Consider the following 23292-nt stretch of genomic DNA (forward strand, 5'->3'; position numbering starts at 1 on the left):
CTGCAGCGGCGTGGTGGCATGCGGTTGCACAACGCCCCTCGCGTGGGCTGGAGCACGACGCAGGTCCTGCCACTCCCTGCCCAGGCATGAGTCAGGCAGCAGCTGGGAGCTGAGTCCTAGGGAGCAAGACGGGGGCCCTGCTGCAGGGGGTTCCTCTGTGCAAGGACATTGCCACGGGAAAGCACTGCCCACTTGGAGCTTGCAAAACCACATCCACCCATTGAGCTTTGGGCCTGGGAGAAGGACAGCAGCAAACAGCTAATGCCAGCAGCCCCAGATGGGGAGATTTTTGTGCCTCAAAAGAGCCTGGGAGCTATCATCAGTAGGGTTTATAGGTGGCTGTGCCATACAGCTTCCTGGGGGTCTCCAGTGCCTGCTGGGCACCATACACACAGCCTGCACGTGGGCTACAGCCCTGCAGCAGGTCCTGCGAGTCATGGCTGCTTGCGGGGAGGAACTGACACCCTAAGAGACAGGGCCTGTCCCTGTGTGCTGGCAAGGACGAACCTGGGAGACAGCCACCAGCACCTTCCTCCTCTCCATAGAATATTTGTTTTTATATATATATAATATATATTAAAATTACATTTCTCTTTACAAAAACAATTCAAGAAGGGGCCAGGGGACGGAGTCCATTGATGATGCCAGGGTGCAGGCACCTTGGCAAAGTCTGGGGAGCTGGGCAGGCTCCCTTTTGAGGTGTCCCCATCCCTCTGAGGGGCTCAGTCCAGAGTCCAGCAGCAGGTTGTGGGTGAAGGTGGGCACCAGGTGCATGAAGCCACGGTGAGATGCCTGCTCCTGATCCAATGCAGCTCGCCCCATCCCCGCTGTCACCGCCTGTAAGAAAAGAGGGCATGAACTGAGGAGAGATGATGGTGTCAGCTGGCCAAGAGCAGTGTAGGGTGGAGACACCACTCTCCCCCCCAAAAAAACCCAACATCTATGCCCCTACTTCTGGCGGGCAGTGCTGAAAGGCTCAAGAAGGTGGGAGCTGGCCTGGGCAAGGTTCCAGTCGAACATCTCCAGCACCCGGTGGCACTCAGCACGGGACCTCAGCCCCAGGCAGAAGAGCTGCTCCACCTGCAAAGGGACATGGCATGGTAAGGGCAGTGACAGGGGTGCCACCAATCTCAGGGGAGCCAGGGTTGGGGTATGGGGGCATATAGTACCTTCAGGTACTGGATGGCTCGTTGGACACTCCAGCCATGGTTCTGCAGGGCTGCCTGGCACTCCTCAGTGGTCACACCATGCACTGTATCCTGCACCTGGGAGAAGCTTGTGGTCAGTGCCTGCCACCACCCCTGGGCAGTGGGGAGCCTGCAGCTGGAGCAGGGGCACTGGGGCTCTGTCCCTATGCCAAGAGATTTTCAGCCTCTCCTTGGCTCAAGTACAAAGTCATGGTCATCACAAACACAGTCCAGAGAGCCTGGGGGACTTCAGTGACAGCCATGTTCCCACCCTCCTCCATGGGGTTGTGGGTAGGGCTAATCCGGGATAAAAGCGGGGGGTGATCCCCATTTTGGAGTTGCAGTGATGCTTATGTCCCTCACCACATCTGGGCAGCCCTTGTAGCCACCCCCAGGGAAATCAAGGCACAGGGTAAGGATGACTCTTGCGCCCATGGCTACCTTGTCCCTTCTGGCCCATGGGTATTGGGGATTCTGCTTACCAGCCGGATCCTATCAGTAAAGCGGCAGCCATCTGGCCCATCGTAGACGATCTTCTGAAGGCCGCAGGAGGCTTTCACCAGGCACTTGGGCCCGAGGTTGCTGTTGTTAGAGGAGAAGTTGGCCTTGCAGTCTGGTGGCGGCTGCTGCACCATGGGACGGACGGTGGCTGTGGTGACCAGGCGGGATGCTGGAACCTCCTCGGGACTTTTGGCCTCCTTGAAAAACTTCTCGTACTTGTCCAGGTAGGCAGGACGCTCAGGCAGCAGGTAGTAGTGGGTGCTGCTGACCTTCTGCCCATCCTTCACGATGGGAAGGATGCAAGGTCCCTTGGAGCAGTCCTTGCCCTGTGCCTGGATGACCTTGGGGGTGGCGTACTTGGGGTCAAGGGCAAAGCTCTGTGTGGTGGGCATCGGCTTTCCTGGTGAGGTGGAAAGGTAAGAGCAGAGGGTGGCACGTTGCTGGGGGGAGCCCACCTGCAGAGCCATGGGGCTGGGTGTTCGGGAGGTGGGCTGTGACAGTGGGTCCCGAGGGGGAATCTGGGGAGGCCGATCTTCCTCGCCCCCTGAGGCTGGAGAAAGCTCCCCCGACCAGCGCCCAGGCTCATTGCGGCGTAGGGGCCGGGGTGGGATAGGGATTCGGGGTGGGATTTGGGGCTTGTCATCTGTGGGGGCAGCCGGTCCCAGGGGGACATTCAGCCTCTTCATACATTCCTGCTGCAGCTCCTCAAAGAGCTCAGTGGTCTGCGTCAGGCTGGGCTGCTTGGTCTCCTTGGGGGGCAAGAAGAGGTTGTCCTCCAGCGGTGGTGCTCGCTCGCCTTCATCCACAAAGCCGTAGTTGGTCTTGCCCCTTCGACTTGGGGGGCTGGTGATGGAGCAGACCTCAAAGTCATCCTCGTCCTGTGCTACGTCATCGTAGGCAGGTGGTGGGGGCAAGGGGCGAGCATCCCAGTCCACCACCGGTGTGGGGTGGAGGGGCCGGGGTAGAGCTCGCGTGGGGCTCTGTGGGGGGGTCTTGTCCAGCAAGGAGAAGGCCTCCATGGCCAGCTTAGCCAACGACGGAGCCGTCAGCTCCCCGACTGGTGATGGGCTACCTTGGGGCACCTCCTCCTCAAAATCAATGAGGGTTACCTCGCCGCCCCCTGGTCCCTCACTCAGGGGCCGGCTGGGTTGCCGCTCGCCCACTTTGGTGCCTGGTACTCGTGCCGATGGCTTGACTGGCCGCAGACCTTTCCCTGCACCTGGCTTCTTCAAGCAGAGCTTCCGGAGACCCCCAGGCAGACCCTCCTCCTCCTCACTGACTGGGTCGTAGCAGGGCTCTAGGAGGGCATGGAGAGGGAAGGTGAGTTTCCTGGTGCCTATCCCTGTGGTGCATTCCCAAGCCCTCAAATTGCCCCATCGTTTCAGTGACCTTTGCCTGCCCCTTGGGTGCAGTTATGCACACCAGGCACTCTGCCCCTTGCTCCAGGCTGGCCACTGTTCCAAATTTGTGTCCCCACCAGCCATAGGTGCAAGGGGGGCAGAAGGGGGCAAAAGGATCTAAGAGGGAAAAGGCAGGGGGGAAGAAGGGAGGGTGCACAAAGAAGGACAGCAGCACCTGAAAATGCCTGACTTACTGGTGAGCAGGACGGTAGGCTGAGGCGGGCGCGGAGGCGGCTGCCCTGCAGGAGAAGAGAGAGCCCAAGAGGAGGGGAGGCAAGAGGTGAGTGAGCAGAGCAAGTGGCAGCTGCGGTGCTCCTGAGCAAGATGCATGCATTGCTGAGTCCCCTGTCTCTGCAGGGTGCAGGGAGGATGCCAATGGGAAGTTCCCGCAAAGGGAAATTGCAGGTTTAGGAGGGCTGCAGCACACGCACAACAGCTGAGCTCCCTCCCCGTGGCAGCTCTGCTGAGATTCCCTGTACCAGGGAGCCCAGCTGTGGGAGGCTGAGACAGGACAAGGGACGCGGACGAAGGGCAGCAGGGCAGAGTCCAGCCAGGCAGAGCCACTGGCCGCCTACACTGCTAGCAGTGGCACATGGCCAGGTGACAACGTGTCCCATCATGCCAGCTCCCCCCAGGTCTGCAAAAAGCAAGTGGCAGTGGAGAGATGGAAAGGAGAGGGTTCAGCCCATCACCCTGGCAGCAGGTCACAGACATGGGGGCTTCACGTAGCCCATGGGGAGGGGGAGGGGAAAAGCTGCTCACTTTTAGCCCTGCCTGGAAGCTGGGTTGGTCTGGCAGCACTGGGGTCCACACCTAAAATATCAGGAGGATCCATGGGATTTCCCAGGTACAGCCTGTGGACAAAAAGGAGAAGAGTACCTGTGGGTCAGCAGGGGCCATGAGGGACCCTCACTCCCACACCATGTCCCTCAGAACACCCCACAGCCCCTCCACCATGCACCCAACAAGTACCATCCACACAAGCATCAGGGCACTGCACCCCAGAGGCTTCCAATGCTACAGCACAGAGCCCAGCGCTGTCCCAGCATCACCCAACCCTCTCTAGCTGTATACGATGTGCTGTACACAGGAGATTGCAAACAGGGTGTCGTGCCCAGGGTACTTGTGCAGGGTGTGGTGCTTGGGACACCCTCACAGCACCAGAGTGCCACAGCACCATGCTGCACTGTGCCCAGGGCACGGCACTCCGGTACAGCATGCCGGTGGGCCTGGGCGAGCCATCGCAAGCCAAGCATGGGGAGGCAGGCAGCCGGCGCAGCCCGAAGGCCTGGGCGTGTGCCGAGCTTGGTGCGTTCTCGGCAGCCCAGGCAGCATCTACCCAGCATCCATGCCCACGCAGCGGGGCGCGGGAGGCCTGCTGGGGCACGAGCCAGGGCCGCATGCATGGTGCCTTAGTTTGGCCCTCCAAAGCCTGCTGGCACAGCCAGTGACACAGGGCACCAAGGCGAGGGTCAGGCGGGGGTTGAGGGCACTGGCAGAACTACCCCAAGGCTGGGATGATCAAAAGCAGTGAGGATCATGATCCTAGAAGATGCACTGAGGCTGATGTGGGAGCTGGCTCTACGCAGTGGGAGCTTTCTAGGCTTTGAAATCCTATCCTGCCACCCCCTCCCAACTCTCCCATGTCTCCCAAGCCCAGCACTGGAGAACTCACATGCCCCCTGCCCTGAGCCAAAGCACCCACCACTCCTCAACGTCTAACACTCGTGCTGAGCACAGCCAGTCTCAGCTAGAACACTGAGGTGCAGACACCCAACTTTCCCCCTTCAAAGACCAACCACGGTCTCTCTTGATGGAATATGGGAGGAGGAAAAAGAAGAGCATTTTGGTGGCTTGTGGGTTTTTTTTTCATATTTTGCTTTTTAAGAGAATTCATGTCATTAAAAGCATAGTGCTGGTCTGCACCCCTGCCATAGCTTCTGTGTGGAGAGGTGCAGGTCTAGTAGCCCTAGGACACCCCAAAAGCTTTAATGTGGCCACCTCCGGGGTGGTACTTACTGATGTCCCCCTGTCCTGGAACAGCCACGAGGGGCTGTAGGGCTAGGAGAAGGTGCTCCCCCTTCCCCAGAGCAGCCCCTCAGAAGCACAGCAGCCCCCCATGTCCCTGATCCCATTAGTCAGAAGAGGTGAGGAAGTTAGTACAGCCATGAAACTCTACCCAGTCTCCAGTACAGCAGAGGGGAAGAGATGCTTCAAGGGGGTGGGGGGCAACCAAGCCACAGCTCACTCCCATGCCTGGCAGACAGCAGGAAAGGCAGGGAGCAGGCAGGGAATGTAGAGAAGACAGAAAGTTTTCTTACTCATCAATTTTATCAGGAAACCCCCAGCAGTGCTGTGGGTTGGTATCTCCATGGCCTGTGTGGATGAAGCTGTTTTTAAGCGGCTGGCTGATGTCGTGGGCCGACAGCCCTGCCACCGAGGTCACCGTGTTTCGGGGGAACTGGCCCACTTTTAGGGTCCGCTTATTCTGACCCCGCCACCAGTAATTCTCAGCCCTAAGGAATAAAAAGGACCTCATTACCGGTGAGGGGATGGGAAAGGGACACGCGCCTGCCCCGGTGACAGGGGAGGAGGTGAGATGACTTGCCCTAGGCCACGCAGGCAGGCAGTGGCACAACTGGGAAAGGAACCCAGGTGCCCAGGATCCCAACCCTACACCATGGCATGCCCTGCCTCCCACCCTACACGGCCCCTGCTCAGGCAGGTGGCAGGCGTTGTGGGTGGTAGGGAACAAAGCTCCCCATTTGCACCCAAAAAGATGAGCCACTTCATCCTCCTCCTCGCAGCTGCTCCAGATTATGCAGGAGCCTTGGGGTGATGTCTGCATTGAGCTGCTCATTGCTGGTCCCACAGCAGGACTGCGTGGGATGGCACAAGAGACATGCGTGGTGTCTCTTGATGAGCATTCAAAAACATCCCAGTCCCCCAGAGGAAACTGGAAGGGAAAGGGGGCATGGTGGGGGACAGGGAGTCTCCCTCACTCACATACACTTCCTAAATTCCTAAGTTGCTGGTGAGCCCAGTGCAAGCTGGTGTGGATGGTGGGAGACGGGCAGGCAAGCTACAAAACCTCCTGTTGCCATGTGGGTAATGTGGCCAGGATGCCAGTCCTCTGGGGAGCCCAGTGCATCCCAGGAATCAATCAGGAGTTGCCTGCCTGCACCAGGATGTGGCTACCTGCAGGGTGAGACAAGGCAATCACCCAGCCAAGGGGAACCAGGGCAGGCAGGGGGACAGGGATGAGCACCTGAAGAAGGACCTGCACCCAGCCTGTGCCAAACCAAAGTGGGGGGTATGACTGTGAGCCTAACCCCCATCCCTGCTCCCACCATGTCGTTCTCCTCCCCACTTCAGGGTCTCCCATATCCCGCAGGCAGGGCAGGCACCAGCGGGGGGCGGCAGGCAGCATGTGGTGTGCCAGGCTGGCGAAGCTGGCACGGGCCCCACGGTTTCCTGGAGTCACCTGTGAGTCACCCCCGGCCACCAGCTCAGCCCTTTTCCTGTTTACCTTCCCTGCTCGCTGCCAGCCTGCTGCCTTGCAGGGACCCCTCGGCAGAGCCCAGCCGGTACTGCCCACTCTCCCTCGCCCACGGAGGATCTGGGTGAGGGGCAGGACGGCCCTGCCCACCGGGAGGCCCTTCTGCTCGCCCTCCCTGCGCCCTGACACCTCCGCATGCCTCCGCAGGGATGCTGCAGCCGGGCTGGCCCCTCTACTTCCCTCATTGACCAGCCACATCCCACCAGATCCGGGTTCAGACCCCCGACACAGACCCGCTCAGGCTCTGCCCTGGCATCCACCCTGAAAGCCCCAGCCTCCCACGGCCGGCTGCGTCCCCGAGGGGCTTTCAGGTAGGTCCCTGCCCCTGCCCACACGCACGTACGCAAGCCCAGCACCACCGAAGGACAGGCAGGGGCTTGAAAAAGGGTGGGGGGTGTTTACCGTGCCCCAGGCAGCCTCGGCGGGGCCGGATGCAGCCTCTGGGAGGAGCCCCCCTCCTCACCCCCCCAGTTCCCTGCCCAGGCAGCCCCGCCGGCAGCGCGATGCGGGGCAGCTGCCCCGCGGGGAAACTGAGGCATGTGGAGGGTAGTGCCCCGTCTGGTAGCACTGGCAGCCGCTGAGGCTCCTGCCAACCCCCGGCTACAAAGCCCGGCCTCAGCATCCCCAAAACGTGCCCACCGTGGGGGCCACCGTGGAAACTGAGGCAGGGGAAGTTGCATCCCTGCTCCACCGCGCTCCCAGCCCTCCCCGACCCATCGGCACCCCCCAGCACGGCCGCGTCTTCCCTTGTCGCGCTCCGAACCCCCCGTCCTGCGGTTCACCTGAGACCGGTAGCGGGGCGGGAGGGGCGCGGGAAGAGAACCCCCGGCCCGGCCGTGATGCGGCGACGGGGCCGATGCAGACGTACTGGCGCGGCCGCGCCGCCCTCCGCAGCTCCTTCCCTCCCTCCTTCCCTCCCTCCGCCGACGCCGCTTCCCTTCCCCTCCCCTCTCCTCCCTGCAATTAAACCGCCAGACCCTGGGCAAGAGTCATCCCTGACGGCGGCTGCGGCGGCCCGGGAGAAAGCCGGTCCCTGCAGACACACAAATCCGGCCTGATTCACCTCCGGGCCGTGACTAACCCCGGGGACCCGGCCCCTGGACGGGGGAAACGGGATGAGGAAAGGACAGAGCCCGTGTCTCATTCTCCCGAGGCCACTGGGGAGCGAGGCAGCCTCCTGTGTGCCAGAGGGGCAAAGGGACACCGAGCTTCTTTAAAGTCCCCGTTGTTCCCGTTGGAGGGGGATGGAGATGTGGGAACCAAAGGTGCTCTCAGGTCCCAGGGGCAGCAGAGAGGGGTGGTTATGCCTCCGAGTGGCTGGCAGGGACCGAGAAGCCAAGCCTACAACGCAGAGGGTGACAGGTCATGTCACCGTGGTGCTGGTGGCACGTCCCCACCAGTATCAGCAGGGAGTGGCCCTGGGGCAAGGCCAGGGCAAACCCAGAAGCACAGCGGGGTGAGTCAGCAGGGGCGGGTGGTGCAGGCAGGGCCACACTGCCCGCAGGCACGCCTGTGTCCCTGTATTCCCCCTCTCACACCCGGGTAGCCCCCCGGTGCTGTGCTGGGGGTGCAAAGCCCCCCTTCCCCATCCCTGTTCTGCCAGTGAGCACACTCTTTCTGTTCATGGGGTCCCCTGAACCTACACAGGCCGACAGCTAGTCCGTGCCCCCCTCCAACACCTGCCACCCCCCTCTGTGTAATACCTGCCCTCGATGACCGTGATGATGTCGTTCATCTGGATGTGCAGCTTGTCAGGCTCCTCGAAGTCCTGCAGTGCCCTCATGTCTGTGGGCTGAGCCTGGGGGGAAGGGGTGGAGTGAGGACAGGGGTCACAGCCCCCTTACATGGATTCCTGCACTTTTTATGCCATACCCAGCCCCATGCAGGGTAGAGCCCCCAAAGCAGGCAAGAGACAGCATCATCACTCCTAGGCCTTCCTCAGCTGTGACACCCCTGGGGAAGGTGGCACCTGGGGTCCTCCTGCTGTGACCCTGTCACAGCCTGTTACTTCCCAGCCTGCAGGGTTGCCTAGCCTGAGCCTCCCAAGCCTCTCCTCCATCAGTGGTGCCTCAGCTCTGGTCACACTGAAGTAGAGCTGGTGGGAAGGGTTGCAGAGGTCCCTGTCCCACTCCCTGCTCACCCACCTCCACCAAGAAGTCCCGCAGGGCCACAAAAGTGGGTCGGTCCTCGGGCTTGTGCGCCCAGCACTGCAGCATGACATTGTAGACATCCTGGGGACAGTCCTCGGGTCGTGGCAGCCGCTCACCCTCTTTATCTATCTTGTGCAGGATCTGTGGCACAGCAAGGGCTGTCAGGGGGTCCCAAGTCCCCTCTAGGACTGCCAGGGTAATGGTGTGGGGGAGCAAGTCTTTGCTGTGCACCCACCTGGCTGCCATTAAGACCAATCCAAGGCTCCTGCCCATAAGTGAACATCTCCCAAAGGGTCACCCCAAACATCCAGGTATCACTGGCATGAGAGAAGGTGCGTGTTTTCAGGCTCTCAGGAGCACACCTGTGATGGGAAGAATATAAGCATCAGGAAACCATGGGTGCTCCAGTCCCAGGTCCCCTGCTTCCCAGGGCTCACCAGGCAAAGGGGACCTTGCGATGCTCCTGCATCACGTAGTGGTCATCATTTTTGGGCAAGGCTCGCATCAGTCCAAAGTCCCCAATCTTGACCAGGTCATTTGAGGCCAATAGGATGTTGCGGGCAGCCAGGTCACGGTGGATGAAGCGCTTGGACTCCAGGTAGGCCATGCCCTTGGCCACCTGGATGGCATACTGGCAGAGGGTGGAGATGAGGAAATGGCCCTGGTTCTTCCGCAGGCGGTCCAGGAGGGAGCCCAGAGGGGCCAGCTCCGTCACCTGAGCCATGCATGAGAAGAGGACAGCAGATTGATCAGGCTGGTGTCCCACCTTCTCATGCTCCACTAGGGATGCCCCATCATGTAGGACCCCCCACAGGGCAGCACTGGGTTCAGTTCCATCCCCCTACTCACCATTTTCATGGGGTGGGAGAGCACCACACCATAGAGGCGGATGAGGTTCCTGTGGTCCAGGGAGTGCATGGCATTCACCTCCCGGATGAAGTCATCTAGTGCCTCTGGCTGGCTCAGCACATCTGTCTTGAGGCACTTCACCGCCACATTCAGCTACGGCCAAAGCGGGGATGAGCCCCAAAGTGTCTTCTCCCGGGGTGGTCCCACTGCCCATCTCCCTCCCTCCACGAGCAGCCCCTCACCGTCCTGCCAGCAGGTGTGCACCACTCGCCGCGACGCACGACGCCGAAGGAGCCATCGCCCAGCTTCTCAAAGAGGGAGAGGTCTCGCTCCCGCACCAGGCAGGTGAGAGAGTGCTGCCCCCCCGTTTCAAGGGGTGGTGGCGTGGGGGGCTTGCGGAAGGTGCTCTGGGGCTGAGGTGCCATGTCCGACTCAGGGCGCTTCCCGCTGAACACCTGCGGGACGTGGCAGCAGGTGAGAAGCGAGCACAGAGATGCTCCAAGCTCTTGGATCTGTGAGTGAGCAGCATCAGGATGAACCCCTGCCTGGGGGGCATGATGACTTCTAACTAGTGACTACCCAGGGCAGGTTGGCTGCGGGAGAAGGCTCTGCCACTCTAGCTGCCTGCACACTGAGCTGTGATTTATATGAAGGAAAGGGGTCATGCCTCTCACAGCAGCCCCAAAGCAGCTCTGCAGCAGCTCCAGCAAACTAGGCCAATAGCCAGAGGGCCCTGGGCGCTCCTTGGCCAGGCTGTGGCCACACAATGTGCCTGGGCATGAAGCCAAGAGAAATCTCCAGCTTGGGCAAAGTGTGGTGACGCATCCTTGCAGCAGCACAATATGAGCTGCTACCACTGCCAGCACAGAGGAGACATGGATGGGCTCTCTCTTCCTCTCTCACAGCTGGGACCAGTGATGCGCCTGGACTGCTGATGTGCCCCACTGGATGAAGTCCATCCCAGCCTTGGCAGAGAGGACCCATGCAGGGGACATGGGGCCTGGGCTCAGCATGTGCCTGGGGTGGGAGGTGGCATTTCTGTGCGCAGTGCAAGGCAGAGTAGCCTTCTATTAAAAGCCTGTCCCTGTCCCCAACCCAGCCCAGCCAAGTCACTCAGAGAAGCCACAACCAGCACCTATCTGGCAAGTGCCTTGCTCTTTTGGGGGTACATGGTGCTCAGGGGTGCCAAGGTGGCAGCAGCACCAGGTTTGGATGGGATGGCATCAGGGGCATATGTATGTATGCTAAGCTCCCTGGCTCTGCCACTAGCTGTGCCCACATAGGTGGCTGGGGAAAGATGCAAAGGTTCTGTGGCTTGTTGGCTGCATTTCATGGCGAAGAGGCAAATAACACAAAGGAAACGAGTTTCTCAAATGCCAGGGCAGCAGGGCTGTCCTCCGCCATGAAGTGATCCATGAGTCCATGGCCACGCGGCAGGCAGGGTATGAGTGGCAGGGACTTCTGCTCATCTGCCTGCCAGCCCCTGGGGACTGGTGACATGAGAGCCAGGCACCAGGGTAAAGAGTGAGATAGGTCCAGTTCCTCCTGCCTGCCTCAGTTTCCCTGCTACATCTGCCCCCCTCTCATCTCTACCTTGCTCATCCAGGATTTCCTCTTGCACATGGCTTTCCTCCGCTTCACTGCTTCCCATAGCCTCCGCTGGCCTGCAAGACACAGGGACACAGGTATTGTCATCAACCCAGCATACAGTGGGGGTTCCCTCCAGGCTCATGGACTGCATGCTTCTCTGGACTCTCTAGAAGACACTGTGCAGCCAGTCTGGGGATATAGGGAGAGGTCTGGGGATGTGTGTGAAGGGGGGATGTACGTACCAGGGCGTCCCATGCCAATCTTCTCCAGATCCTCATTTTTGACATACTCAAAATGGGAAAGGCGGGTGACATTGAGCTCGTCCCGGATGCGAAGGAAGTACTGCTGCAGCTGCAGCTCAGTGAGCAGCTCCAGCAGCCAGTCCGTCCCCTCCTCCGCCTGCATGCTACAGCTCAGCCTCTGCTGGGACATTGCACCGGGTTAGGGGGGACCCTCTGCTCCCTGCTGCCCCCACCCCGCCAGAGGAGTCGCCCACAGAGGCTGAGTGGAAGATGTGGTGCTGCCCGGGTAGGGCATGAAGGATGCTAGCAGGACTCATCTCCTGAACCTGTCCTCAGCTCCCTGGGTGGGGCAGGATAAGTACCCTGCCATGAGGACCCCCAAGAACAGGCAGGGAGTCTTGCTCTGCCTTGCTATGCTGACAGAAACACCAACCCACCCTTCTGCTCCAGCATAGCCCATTCTGAGGCAACAGTGCCAGAGGCAGAAGAAGAAGCAGAGCCACAGGACATGAGATGTACATGGCCAGCAGAAGCTCCCAGCCAAGAGGCACCCAATAGTCTGACACTGCGGCTGCACACGGGCCACCCCAGATCTGGCCCCATGCCTGCCAGGCTGCCTTTGCCCAGTTGGAGGGACTGACTCGGGAGAGGATAGCTGCTTCAGCACCACCACTCTATCATACCAGCATACTTGGCTGGTCTACAGCACAGATCCACAGCAGGCATCCTTTGCCACAGGTGGTGGCACCTCCCTTGCTGGTCAGCCACCAGGGAGGGGCCTGACAGTGACATCAGGGTCTCCGTAGGCTCCTGGTGCCCCGGGGTGGAGGCACAGGACAGGTCAACACTGCTGACATCACCCTCCTAGCTCTGTGAGAGCAGGAAGAGGGAGGGAATGGGGCCAGGGCTTACCTACAGTTCCCCCTGACCCTCTTAAACATGTCTCTCTACCACGCCCCATGCCTGCTCCCTGTCCCAGCCCTCGACTTTCATTGCCACTTTTCCTGGAAGGGACACGGCTCTGCCTCCCGCTGTCGAGAGCTGAAGGGAAGGTGGGACCCCTGATCCTGGCCCCACAACAGGGCAGGCCCCTCCATCCTCTCCTCTCCCCAAGGAAACGACGTGGCCCCCAGCGTCTTCGCCCTCCGCACTCAAGTCCCTTGTCACCACACCACAGCCCTCAGCACTGGGCTAAAAATACGGCGGGTGCGGCCAGCAGCTGGGCACGGGGGCGCACGGGGGCACGCGGGGCGAGAGCAACCGCCGGCTTCTGGCGTGTGCCCGCAGCTGACCGGGGACGACCGGTCCCTTCTCTGCAGGCAACGGGGACAGGGCTGATGACAGCCAGTGTAGGGTCTGCCCAAGGCTGGGATCGGCACTTACTCGGTAGAGGCGGAAGCGGGTGAGGAAGGGGAAGGATCGGTGCAAAGCCTGGAAGCGTCGCATCCTGCCTGGCTGCCCGCCGCGGCCCCTGGCACCGCTGATGTCCCTTTCCCAGTGCTGACGTCCCACGACAGAGCCCGCTCAGTGCAGTCGGGGCACCCGCAGCCCCATCAGCTTGGCTACAGAGATGCCCCCCCGGGCCCGGCTGCCCCACATACCCCCGGGAGCAGGCAGCAGAGCTTGGGGCGTCCGTCGGCCGGACACAGGCTGCGGCTCTCCCCCTCCTTCCGTCCGGCTCTCAACACTCCCGGCCGGCCCTCCCCTTCCCCAGCGCAACGGGGCGGGGGCCGGCAGGGCTGGAGGTTACCCACCCTGGCTGGAGCTGTTTCTTGGGGACCTACGGCCGGCAGCGGGACTCGGTCCCGGCTGGCTGCCTGCGCAGCGCTCCCCGGGAGGGGTTATTTTCGGCTGGGGCTGGGACGCACGCCCAGGGGGCCGGGCTCCCATCAATGTGCCGCTTTCTCCCTTGTTCGGCGGGCGCCGGCAGCTGGGAGCCTGGACCCTCGCTCCCATTTCCATGGAAACTCGCCCCGGCCTTGGGAAACGCTCCCGGGCCTCAGTTTCCCCCCCAGGAAGCGGGAAGGGTGGGAGGGAGGGAGAGGAAACATCCGGCTCTCTGCTCCCAAACCGAGGCCGCAGGCACGATGCCAGGGGAATGGGCAGTGCGGGGGGAGCGTCTGGCTCAGCACAAGTACCCGCTGCCCAGCTGCCAGCTCCCGTAGGACTCTGCCATGGGGTGCCACCAGCACCCTGGGGCTCGGTCCCCTTCCTTGGCAGGGCTTGTACCCAAAACCAGCGCTGGTGACCGCCCATGGGCTCCCCAGGGAGAACAGCTGGCCGTGCCGGCAGTCGCGGCGTGAGAGAGGAAAGACCCGCAGCAACCTTTTGCTACGGCCCCCGCCAGCACGCCCCCCTTAAACTGCAGCCGCCGCTGTATTGAGGGGGCAGCTGGAAGGAGCACATCCCCAGGTGCAGAGGAGCCTCCCCTTGTGGCTTCCACCCCCGAGATCCCAGCTGGCACCCAGCAGCACAAGCACCCGGCACAACAAGCCCATTGACTGGGAACACCCGGGCATGGTGCCCTCGGCACCAACCTCTGCCACGCGCCAACTTCCCCCTCTCTGGGCCAGGGGACACTGGGGATGCAGGGGGTTCCCTGCCCTGCAGTGGTGCATCATCCTGCTCAGCTGATACTAGCACCCGCCAGGGGTGGTGTGCTGCCTCCTGCACCCCAGATCACCTCCTAAACCCCAGGGGAGGCTGCCCAGTTCAGCACCTGCACTGGGAGCACTGGTCTCCAAACGGGAGCAGGAAGATCCAGGCTTGTCCATTGTGCAGGGGGCTCAATGCCTCCATTTCCCCCTCCATGATAGACCCACAGGTACAAGGTGTAACACCACAACCTTGTCTCCAAGATGGGCAAGCACAGTCCTGACAGGGACCACCCCCATTCTGGGAGGGGTCACAGTTCCCCGCCCAGCCCCCACGACACGGCAGGTGATAAAGACCCCCACTGCCCCAGCCGTGTGCCCCAGCGTCATGCACATCCAACCCCGCAAGCCCCAGGGATGCACCCAACATGCACCCAGGCTCATGCAAGGGCAGTGACGACTCTCACGTGCACCCTGGGACCACACAGGCTCAGCCTCCAGCACACCGCGCACCTCCCGCCACCTGCACAACCACAGCCGCCCACCAGGCGCACGTCACCTTCCGCGCACCCCCGCAGCTACCGCCCCGCCTGGCCGCACGTGCGCAAACACACTGGCGCCGCACAGCCGGCGGCACCCACTGGCCCCACGCAGCCGGCGGCACCCACTGGCCCACTCCCCTGCCTCCACCTGACGCACACCTGGTGCCGCCTGCACCACTCTGCACCCACGGCTGCCCTCCCCTGGCGTGGCTTGCCTCCACACTTGCTTAGCATCATGCACGGCCATGCGCACCCACCCGAGCTGGCACACAGATGGCCAAACGGTCCTCAGTTATTGACAATAATACTCCAACAGTAGCCCTACATCCTGACGCAGCTGCACCCTCCACATGTACCTACATGCTCCTTATCCCCTCCAAACCGAGTCCCGCCCACAGCCTGACAACTCCACATGCAGATGGCAACCTGCATCCTTCCACCATCCTGTGCTGGACACTGCGTCCTCCCCAGAGCTACGCTGGGCCCAGTTGAGCCACTCTGCCACACACTGTTCCTCTATGCCTCAAGTGTCCTCATCAGAAAGGAACAGGCAGTCCCACTCCCATGGGCTGGGACCAGAATGCAGCTTGTGCAGGAGTTGCCATCCCCACAACACACCAGATACCACAGGGTAACTGAGCGCTGGGAGAGGAGGGATGCCATGCACGGACCCCCCCAGCCCCATGCCAGCCACTGACCTATGCCCCACAGCAGGACCCTGCCCCTCCTGGAGACAGTCTGGCCGGGTACCCCCTACCACTTCCCCCCACCTGCTCTCCCCGCACTGACCCGCCGGCATGGCATGCTCGGGGCGATGTCCAGCCGGGGGGATGGCATGGGATGCCCGCTGCCTGCTCGCAGGGCCCGCTGCCCGGTGCTGTCCGAGAAGCTGTGGGGCAGAGGGGGAAGCATCTCCTCCTCCTCCTCGGCGCTGCTCAGGCGCTGGTAGTCGCATCGCTCGCTCATGGCTGGGGCGGCGGTGGCGGCTGCGGCGCTGTGACGAGCGAGGGGCTCCGCGGAGCCGCCCGCGCCTGCCTGGGGGTGGCGAGGGTTGGAGCCCGGCTCGGGATCACATGGCAGAAAGTTGCTGCAGTTCCGGAAAACAGCAAGAGGGTGAAGGTGACCGCGACGGTGATGGAAGGGACGGGGAAATGGAGGGATGCAGAGGTGATGGGGAAAAGAGAAGGGGGGGAGGGGAGGCAGCCGCTCGAGCGCCCATCCTCACCCCAATCCCAGCCTGGCATGGCTGTCTTCCTCCTGGTTCAGCAGCCCAACTGCTTGCCCGCTGTCCCCGCGTCGGCACCCGAGCCGAGAGGCGGTGGCATCGCTGCCAACCCCAGCGGCGCGCTCGCAGCTCCCTTCTCCCCCCACCCCATCACGGTGCTGCCGGTCAGCAGGGATGCGGAGCAGGCAGCCGGGTGGAGGAGGAGGAGGGGGGAGCATGGTTCAGCAGCCAGGGCTCTGTGGAATGTCGGGCGAGTGAGGAGGCACCGTACCCCCCTTCTGGGCACCTGTAGAGGGGTGGGGGGTGCTACGGGGCTGACAGCATCCCCAGCATCCCTCCTGCTTCCCCGCGCCGCAGAGGGGGATGGGATGCGCTGGAAAGATGGCTGCTGTTCCGCAGCGGCCCGGCCAGCGCTGGCGCAGGCACAGCAGGGCCGGGAAAGCAGCCAGTCCCCAGCGGGCGCTGCCGGGATGAGAGTCGAGGTGGGCACACCAGGAGAACGCTTTCCAGGATTAATCCTTGGCCCCCACCTCTTCACAAGGACCTGCGGGTCTCCTAGGGCTCTCCCAGGCACTGCATCAGGCACAGCCACCAGCAGGGGCAGGTGGCACTTGGGAGCCATCTTTCCAGATGGGGAACCCCTGAGCTGCACATCGGGACTGGCCCATACCCCAACACTGCCCGGCCACTGTCCCTCTCTGACCCCTCCCCAGGTCAGAGCTATAAACAGGGCGAAATCAGGGTGGGATCCTGCAGCCCGGTGGGACCTGCCTGTCAATTAGCACACGGCACACCCCCAGGGACCAATCAGTCCCTCGTGCCAATGTCACAGGGCGTGATATCCCATTCTGAGCCCCAGAAGTGCCCCTGTGATTCCCCCTGCTACTCCCCCACACCTACACCCCTTCATCCTCCAAGATACTGCTAGGGGATGGGGGGGGGGGGGGGGGGTTGGAGGGGTGGGGGAAATAAGAAGCGACACCAGACTGTCACTGTGTCAGGGCAGGGGGTACAAGCTCATCCTGCCCTTTTCCCCCATGTCTTTCCCCCCTGGAGAAACACCCTTAATCCTGGGGAGCACCTGCCCCAGTTTGGGGGACACAGGGGCCCTGGCAGGGTCAGCCCCTCAATGGCTCCTCCTGCCATACCACAGAGGTGAGCTCAGCTGTGGAGCTGAGGCGGGTCAAGCCTGCGGCGTGGGAGCAGCAGGCCACCCCCGCACATGGCCTGCCGGCGTCACCGCGCTGGCATGCCACAGGATGGTGACTGATGCACGTGCTATGCCACCTTCCCTCTGGCCCTGGCTGCCCTGTGCTTGACCGAAACCCTTGCCAGCCTGACCAGCAAGAGATGCTCTGGGCTCCCCAAGCTGAGCGGGGACAACTCCTGACCCTACAGACAAGGGCATAGATTTGGGTCACCCTTCCACGTGTCGGGTCCCTCCTGCTCAGCCTCAGGCTCAGCTGAAATCCAGATGAAGAGGTACCCTCTAAGGGGGCCATGCCGCCCAACCCGTCTGCCTACAATTCCTTTTCCAGGGGGGCGGGAGGGGGCGCTCCCACCACAATGACAGCTGCTGGATGCGGCATGCTGTACCCTGCTCCCTCAGGCGCTGAGACTCACACTGACCACAGGGTGTCCCTCCCCTCCACGGGGATGATGGATCTCCCCAGCCCTCTGGGACAGCACGCTTGCCCCCACATCCCTCCCAACAAACCTGAGGCCCTAGGCCACAGCATCCCCTGTGCTCTGTGCCCATCGCCCTGCACAGAGGGCCCAAGGAAATACTGGGTCCCCCAAACAAGCTCCCAGAGTAGAATAGGACCCCCCACTCACCTTCAGCACATCACCCTGTTTGCTGTCACAGCCGGCCTGCCACCTTCCTGGTGGCCGTGTCACCTGGAAGTGATCTCACCAGCCACGGCAGCACCCCAGGCTGGGTCACTCAGCCCTGGCAGGGCCCCGGGGGTGGCCCCAAATTGTGACACACTCTCCGGCGCAGGCACCATGGCACAGGCACGCGGGCACACGCATACCCACACATACAAACACACCCTGCTCCCATTAGAGATAGGTCTGCCAGCTGCATCTTGCCTACCCCCAGGATGCTGCCACCATTCAGCTCCCTGGGGACCATCACAGGCCCTCACTGGATTGCACCACCCCACATCCCTCCCTGCCCTCCAGGACCTCATACCAGTGGATGTTTTGCCTCCCTCGGTGCTGGCACCTGGTGCAGCTTGCTTGGCTGGCTTGGGCAAGATGGGGGTCTTGGGGGGCCAGCATGGAGGACTGGTGACCCCTGTGGCAGGGGTGGCCGGGGAGGTCGAGGTGCGAGGTTCCTCCTGAGTGCCACCTCTGGACTCACAGAGCCTGGCCCTATGGCCTGATCCTGCCCACCAGCACGGAGCATCCCCCAGTCCGCACCCCTGTGCGCAGCAGTGGCTGCCTGGGGAGAAAAGATGCAGCCGAGTGGGCCCCCCCGCCCCCAACCCTGACAGAGCCTGGCGCAACCCCAATCCCCTCCCTAAGCCTCTTTCCTCTGCTAAATCTCCTCTGCAGGTCAAGCCAGGGTGGGCTGAGCCCATCTTATGCCTCCCAGCTTCCTGGCACAGATGGGACAAGCAGGAATTGCCAACCCTATAAGCGATTCCCACCTGAGTCTTGAGCTTTCACACCAAGGTAGGGTCACAAGCAGGCAAAGCAACACCTCTCACAGCACCTGCAGTATTCTGTGCACCCTTGGCTCTGTGCCCAAGTGCCAGTGAGGGCAGCAAGCTTGGCATCACTGAGCCTTGTGTTGCTGAGCCGAGGGACACTGCGACCCTGCCCTAGTGCAAGTCTGATTTGCACCTGTTGCCCCCCACACTTGTCTCACCTGGGCCGTGGTGGCAGTGCTGCGGGGGTCGTATTGCAGCGCAACAGGCAGTGTGCGAGGGGGCACGGCATCAGGGCTCAGCCATGGGGCTGGCAGAGCAGTGGTGACACCAGCTGCGAGGTTCCCCTGGGGCAAAGTGGGAGGGAGAGGTCAGATGGGCCCCATAGCCCAGCACCTATCTGCCCACCCTGGACCCTTCAGAATCCCTGGGCGCTAAGGGGTGGAACGCCTCCCTGCAGTGAGGGCCATCCCTTATCCTGCCTAGGCAGCTGAAAGTGCCTCTGTGGAGCTGCCTTGCTACCTCCTTGGAGCATAGGTGGGCTTTGCCCTTGAACCTGCCAAGGAACAGGGTCCCCATCACATGCACTGAACTGTGGGTCCAACTGCCCCCTCTACCATAGAGGTGCTGCCAGCAGTACCACCATCCCCACACCACTGCAAGATGTGCCATTAGTTGCAGCCGGCACAAGTTTGCCAGGTCTCAAGGCAGACAAGCATAAAGTCACATCTGCATCACATCTTTCCCCTGCATTAGCAGCAGGGAAGGTGGGACTCTCAGAGCTGGAAGGGGGTGGAAGTAAAGGCTTAACCACCCCCACCCCCTACCACCCCAGCATCAGATCAGAGCAGTGTCCTGGACAGACCATCCAACATCTGCTCACCAGTATGACTAATTGTCAGTAGGCTTATTAGCCAGGCTGCAACATGGGCAGTGCCCTCCCTGGGATTCCTCAGCAGAGGACTGAAGTGAGACTTTCTTCTTAAAGGCTTTCTGTCCTAGCAGGGGCTGTATGTGGCAGGGCTGCATACAAGCCGGTACTGCTCCCCGAGATGCTTTGCCCCAGCTGGCTACCACTCCTCACAGGCATGGCTGGAGTCAAAACCCAGGTGCTCTGAGGCAGGATGGAGCCTCTCATGAGGGAAATCGAAGTACAAATTACGGTCTGGTCTGCAGGGTAGCTGGGACAGGGCTCGGCTACAAACCCACATCAGTTTCTGGTCATGAAAGGGCTGCTCGTCTATCTATGAAGAGCCCCCATGTTCCCCCAGGGGAGGTTGAGTCATGGCAGGACTGCAGGCTGACAGCTGCCTGAGGAGGAAGAGAAGGAGGAAGGCATCACCAGCTCCCCCCACCCCCAAGCCATACCCACAATACCCTGCTGTCAGGTCTGGCCCACACCCTGCACTAAGGAATACCAGGCTAACGAGGCCCAGGTAGCTCCAGGGGCTAGTAACAGGTTGCACAGCCTGCACAGCCCCCATCCCACACCCCTGGGCCTTGGCACAGCAGGGCAAGGGTGTAGAGGCTGCTTTTGCCCCACTCCCTGTGGGAAGCAGTGGGCATGGGGTTGGCAGCTGGACCAGGGTGGGAACTAAGGGAGGGCCTGCAGCACCCAGGGGCTTTCCTAGACCCTTATCCCAAAGAGGGGCCTGGCAGTACAGACTTGTTCAGAGACAGCCCTCCAGGCAGCTCCTGGGTTTAAGTACAGTTTTGCAAGGCCTGGTGCTGAAAAACTTTGTTCAAGGGCTTTGTCTTGAGACAGCTCAGCAAAGGACTGAGTAAGGAGGGAGAGGGGGAGGGGGGGAGCACAGACACGCACAATCCCCAAGGCCCACAGGACTCGATGAGGGAGGACCCACACCTTGTGGGGCAGTGAGCCAATGCCAGAACCCAGCACTGGGGCACCCTGGGAACACTGTGCCAAGTGGGCCCCAAGAAGGTGAATGCGTGGGGAAGCACCAGCGTCAGGCTCTGCCCCAGCCTGCCCTGCCCAGATAGCCCTGCCCCAGCAGCTCTGTGGGCAGAGACGCTGCCCCAGCCTGGGCTTCTTCAGCCGCCTACAACCCCATCCTCAGCAGCTGCTTGCAGAGCAGACAAGTGGTTTGACTGTGCTGGGAAAAGCCAAGCTGTCACTCGAGCTGTCAGTTACCATCTTACCAAGTTTATCTTAAAGTTTTTATTAAAAAAAAAAACAACAAAACAACAAAAAACCAACAAAGAACATAAACCACCCAGAGGGTCCTGAGCAATCAGAGAAAAACCTGCCACAACAGGGCCGGACACAGCTGTGGTGCTGCCTGCCGAGCTGGTGGGCAGAGACTCCCCTGTACCTCCTTGCTGCTCCAGGTTTCAGCAGCAGCAGCACAACACCCCAAGGCGGGGAGGACAAGGCACCTCTGTTCAGTGCCGGAGCTCCCACGAACCCGCGGAAGAGGAAGAGCAGAGCAAAGCCGCCTCTTCTCTACGAACAAAAACAAAATCTTCCCCCGCCTTCCGCTGCGGTTTGGGAGGGCTCAATGGCACCGGGCACCCACTGGCACCAGACCCCACTGCTCCACCCTAGCAGACTAGGGCTCAGCAGTCCTATAGGTCTTGGGCACGATGGCTGCACTGGCAGCCTGCAGTGCTGCAGGGAACAGTGCCAATAGCACCCAGCGAGGCGCAGCGGGCACATGCAGCTGCCGACCCGGGCAATGCCGCAGTGCCAAACCCATAAGTCCCCCTCCCGTTCTCTGCATCACACAGGGTCGCGTCTCGCCCCTTACCTCTATGCTCACCGCTACTGCCACCGCATCTTGTGCTGGGTCTGCAGCGTCACCGCAGAGAGAAGACGGGCACGGCGGAGCTCCGGGCAGCCGGCATGCCCGGCAGGATGCGTGAACCCTCCCGTGCGCCGGGGCGGGGTGCTCTGATCGACGCTGGCGGCGGCCAGGTGGGAACAGCGGCGGGACAGCAGACACCGGATCCGGCCTCACACCCGGGCAGCCTTCCTGCGGCTCTGGCGCTGCGCCGGGGTCCGTGGACCAGGGGTGCTGCCAGGGTGCTCCTGCTCCCCCGGATAGAGCTCGCCCTCCTCCTGCACCCCGCCCTGGGCCTCCCCCTCCTCCTGCCGGCCTCGCCGCACCCACCAGCGAGCGCGGGCCGGGGGAGTCACGTCCCTCCGGCCCCCGCCCCGCTCCTGCTGCGCCCGGCGACTCAGGCCCTGCTCCTGCCCGACTTTGGGGCCGTGCTCTTGCACCCCCCGCACCGCACCCCGCGCCCGCCGCGCAGGCTGCGCCCCGGGGCTGCCCCCCGCTTCCCCTGCCGCCGCTTCCTCCGCGTCCCGCGCCCGCCGCCGCGCACGGGCCGCCCCTCGCTCCCGGGGCCGCCGCGGCTCCGCGCTCTGCTTAGGGCTGCCGGCGGCAGTGACCGGCCTGGGCCGCTCACCCCACTCCTGCAGGCCCGTCCGCTCGCCCAGCGGTACCCAGTGCCACCGGCCCGGCCCCCTACCGCCCCCTGCCTCCCCACCGTCACCGGCCACCAGCTCCTGGCCCCGGGGCAGCAGCCCCAGCCCCGCCTCCTGCACCCCCTGAGTGAAGCCTCCTTGCTCCTGCACTCCTGGAGCCACCCCGCCGCCCTCCGGTACCCCTGGGCTCAGTCCCCCGCTTTCCGCCACCCCCAGCGCCCCGCTTGCCCCCTGTCCCCGGATGGTGCACGCGGTCTTGTCTTCGCACTCCGGGGGAGTCCCCTAGGGGGCCGCCCCGAGCCCACTCCGCCGCGCCGCTGGAGCTGCAGCCTCAGCCCAGCCACGCCGCCGCCCCACTCTATACCCTCCTGCCGCCGGCGCGAGCTCCCGGGGCGGCGCGCGCCGGTCCGCCCCCCCGGCCTCACTCTTAAAGGCGCCGCGTCTCTGCTTTACGTAACGGCGAAGGGGGTGCGGACGGACCGACCGGTGAGGAGTGGGCTGCGAGGATGGACAGACGAACTCACCCGCAGCAGCGCCACGCCCCAGGTCTCCGACAGGGACACCGGACGCGATCCACCCTGCACAGCCCTACCAGGGAGCTGCCCGAAGTCTTGTCCCCCGGTACATGGGGAGGGCCTTCACTCTCCGTCACCGCTGTCCCGGCGGATCTGGCTCTGGCTGGCTGCAGCAGAGCCCCACGCCGCCCCAGCCCGGCCTCTCAGCCACTGCACTGAGAGGAGGAGCCCCGCCAGGTTTGGGCAGGGAGATGCGGGAAACGACGTGCTTCCAACAAGTAAATCATCCTTGGTGGAAGAGGAGGGAGCAGAGCTATGACGGGACACCCTGCAAAGACCGACCAGGGCTGCTGGACAAGATGCCTCCCATCCCAAACAGTGGGTGCGTCTTCATGGGATGCGGTGCTTGTAGAGCAGGAGGTGAGATGGGCACCAGGGTCAGGGGAAGCCCGTTGTACTTAAAACTCTGAAGCCCCAGACCAGCACAATCTCAGGCTGGAGATGCAGCCTTTGCCTGCACCAAGCTTGCTGAGACTCCAAGCAGTAACCAAGTCCCCATGTGCACCCTGCCTCAGGAGTGCTCCAGGGGCTGATGAGTGATAAGGATGAAGCAGAGGCCATTATGGCTTCTTGGGACAGATGTAGCTACCCAAAGTCCTGAGCCACAGCCCCAGCTGAGGGAAGGAAGGTATCCTATCCTCCTTCTGACATACACCTCAACGCTGCAGGCTCTTTAGGGTCAAAGCAATGACTGAGAGGCAGGAGACAGGACCTGTCCCTCAAAGGAGAAGGATGGCCAGAGGGCTTGGAGATACTGCTCCTTCACCTCATTG

The 23292-nt window shown here is 62.3% G+C and overlaps 1 protein-coding gene across 9 annotated transcripts; it reads right to left on the reverse strand.

The window, feature by feature from the left end:
* Window positions 1-538: 538 nt before the first annotated feature.
* TNK2 (tyrosine kinase non receptor 2) lies at window positions 539-22615 on the reverse strand. 9 transcript variants are annotated; one of them, XM_068164014.1, is made up of 18 exons: window positions 21265-21732; window positions 18718-18843; window positions 18037-18288; window positions 11479-11656; window positions 11240-11310; window positions 9889-10101; window positions 9647-9799; window positions 9235-9512; window positions 9033-9159; window positions 8792-8938; window positions 8351-8445; window positions 5410-5604; window positions 3851-3942; window positions 3283-3327; window positions 1670-2985; window positions 1170-1265; window positions 953-1080; window positions 539-837 (listed from the first exon to the last, which is right to left on the reverse strand). In XM_068164014.1, the coding sequence occupies exons 3-18, from the start codon at window positions 18250-18252 to the stop codon at window positions 831-833; spliced, it is 3357 nt and encodes a 1118-aa protein (XP_068020115.1). In that variant the 5' UTR covers window positions 18253-18288; window positions 18718-18843; window positions 21265-21732; the 3' UTR covers window positions 539-830. The 9 variants fall into 9 exon arrangements, with proteins under 9 accessions (XP_068020115.1, XP_068020116.1, XP_068020114.1 ...); XM_068164015.1 differs by lacking the exon at window positions 18037-18288 and having other exon boundaries at window positions 21265-21731; XM_068164013.1 differs by lacking the exons at window positions 18037-18288; window positions 18718-18843; window positions 21265-21732 and adding exons at window positions 15404-15701; window positions 15840-15999 and having other exon boundaries at window positions 3902-3942.
* Window positions 22616-23292: the final 677 nt, after the last annotated feature.

This window comes from Melanerpes formicivorus, unplaced genomic scaffold (assembly GCF_026170545.1).
Source record: "Melanerpes formicivorus ecotype bairdi unplaced genomic scaffold, bMelFor1.0.p_v2 SCAF_76, whole genome shotgun sequence".
Taxonomy (NCBI): Eukaryota; Metazoa; Chordata; class Aves; order Piciformes; family Picidae; genus Melanerpes; species Melanerpes formicivorus.

What these genes read in the sequence shown, in the direction of transcription:
- TNK2 (XM_068164014.1), bottom strand. Translation starts at nt 18,252, where the DNA reads ATGCTCCGTGCTGGTGGGCAGGATCAGGCCATAGGGCCAGGCTCTGTG. An exon ending in TGCGGGACTTCTTGGTGGAG is followed by an intron (nt 8,446 to 8,791) that starts GTGGGTGAGCAG and finishes CCTTCCCCCCAG; the next exon opens with GCTCAGCCCACAGACATGAG. An exon ending in GCTTCCAGGCAGGGCTAAAA is followed by an intron (nt 3,328 to 3,850) that starts GTGAGCAGCTTT and finishes CTTCTCCTGCAG; the next exon opens with GGCAGCCGCCTCCGCGCCCG.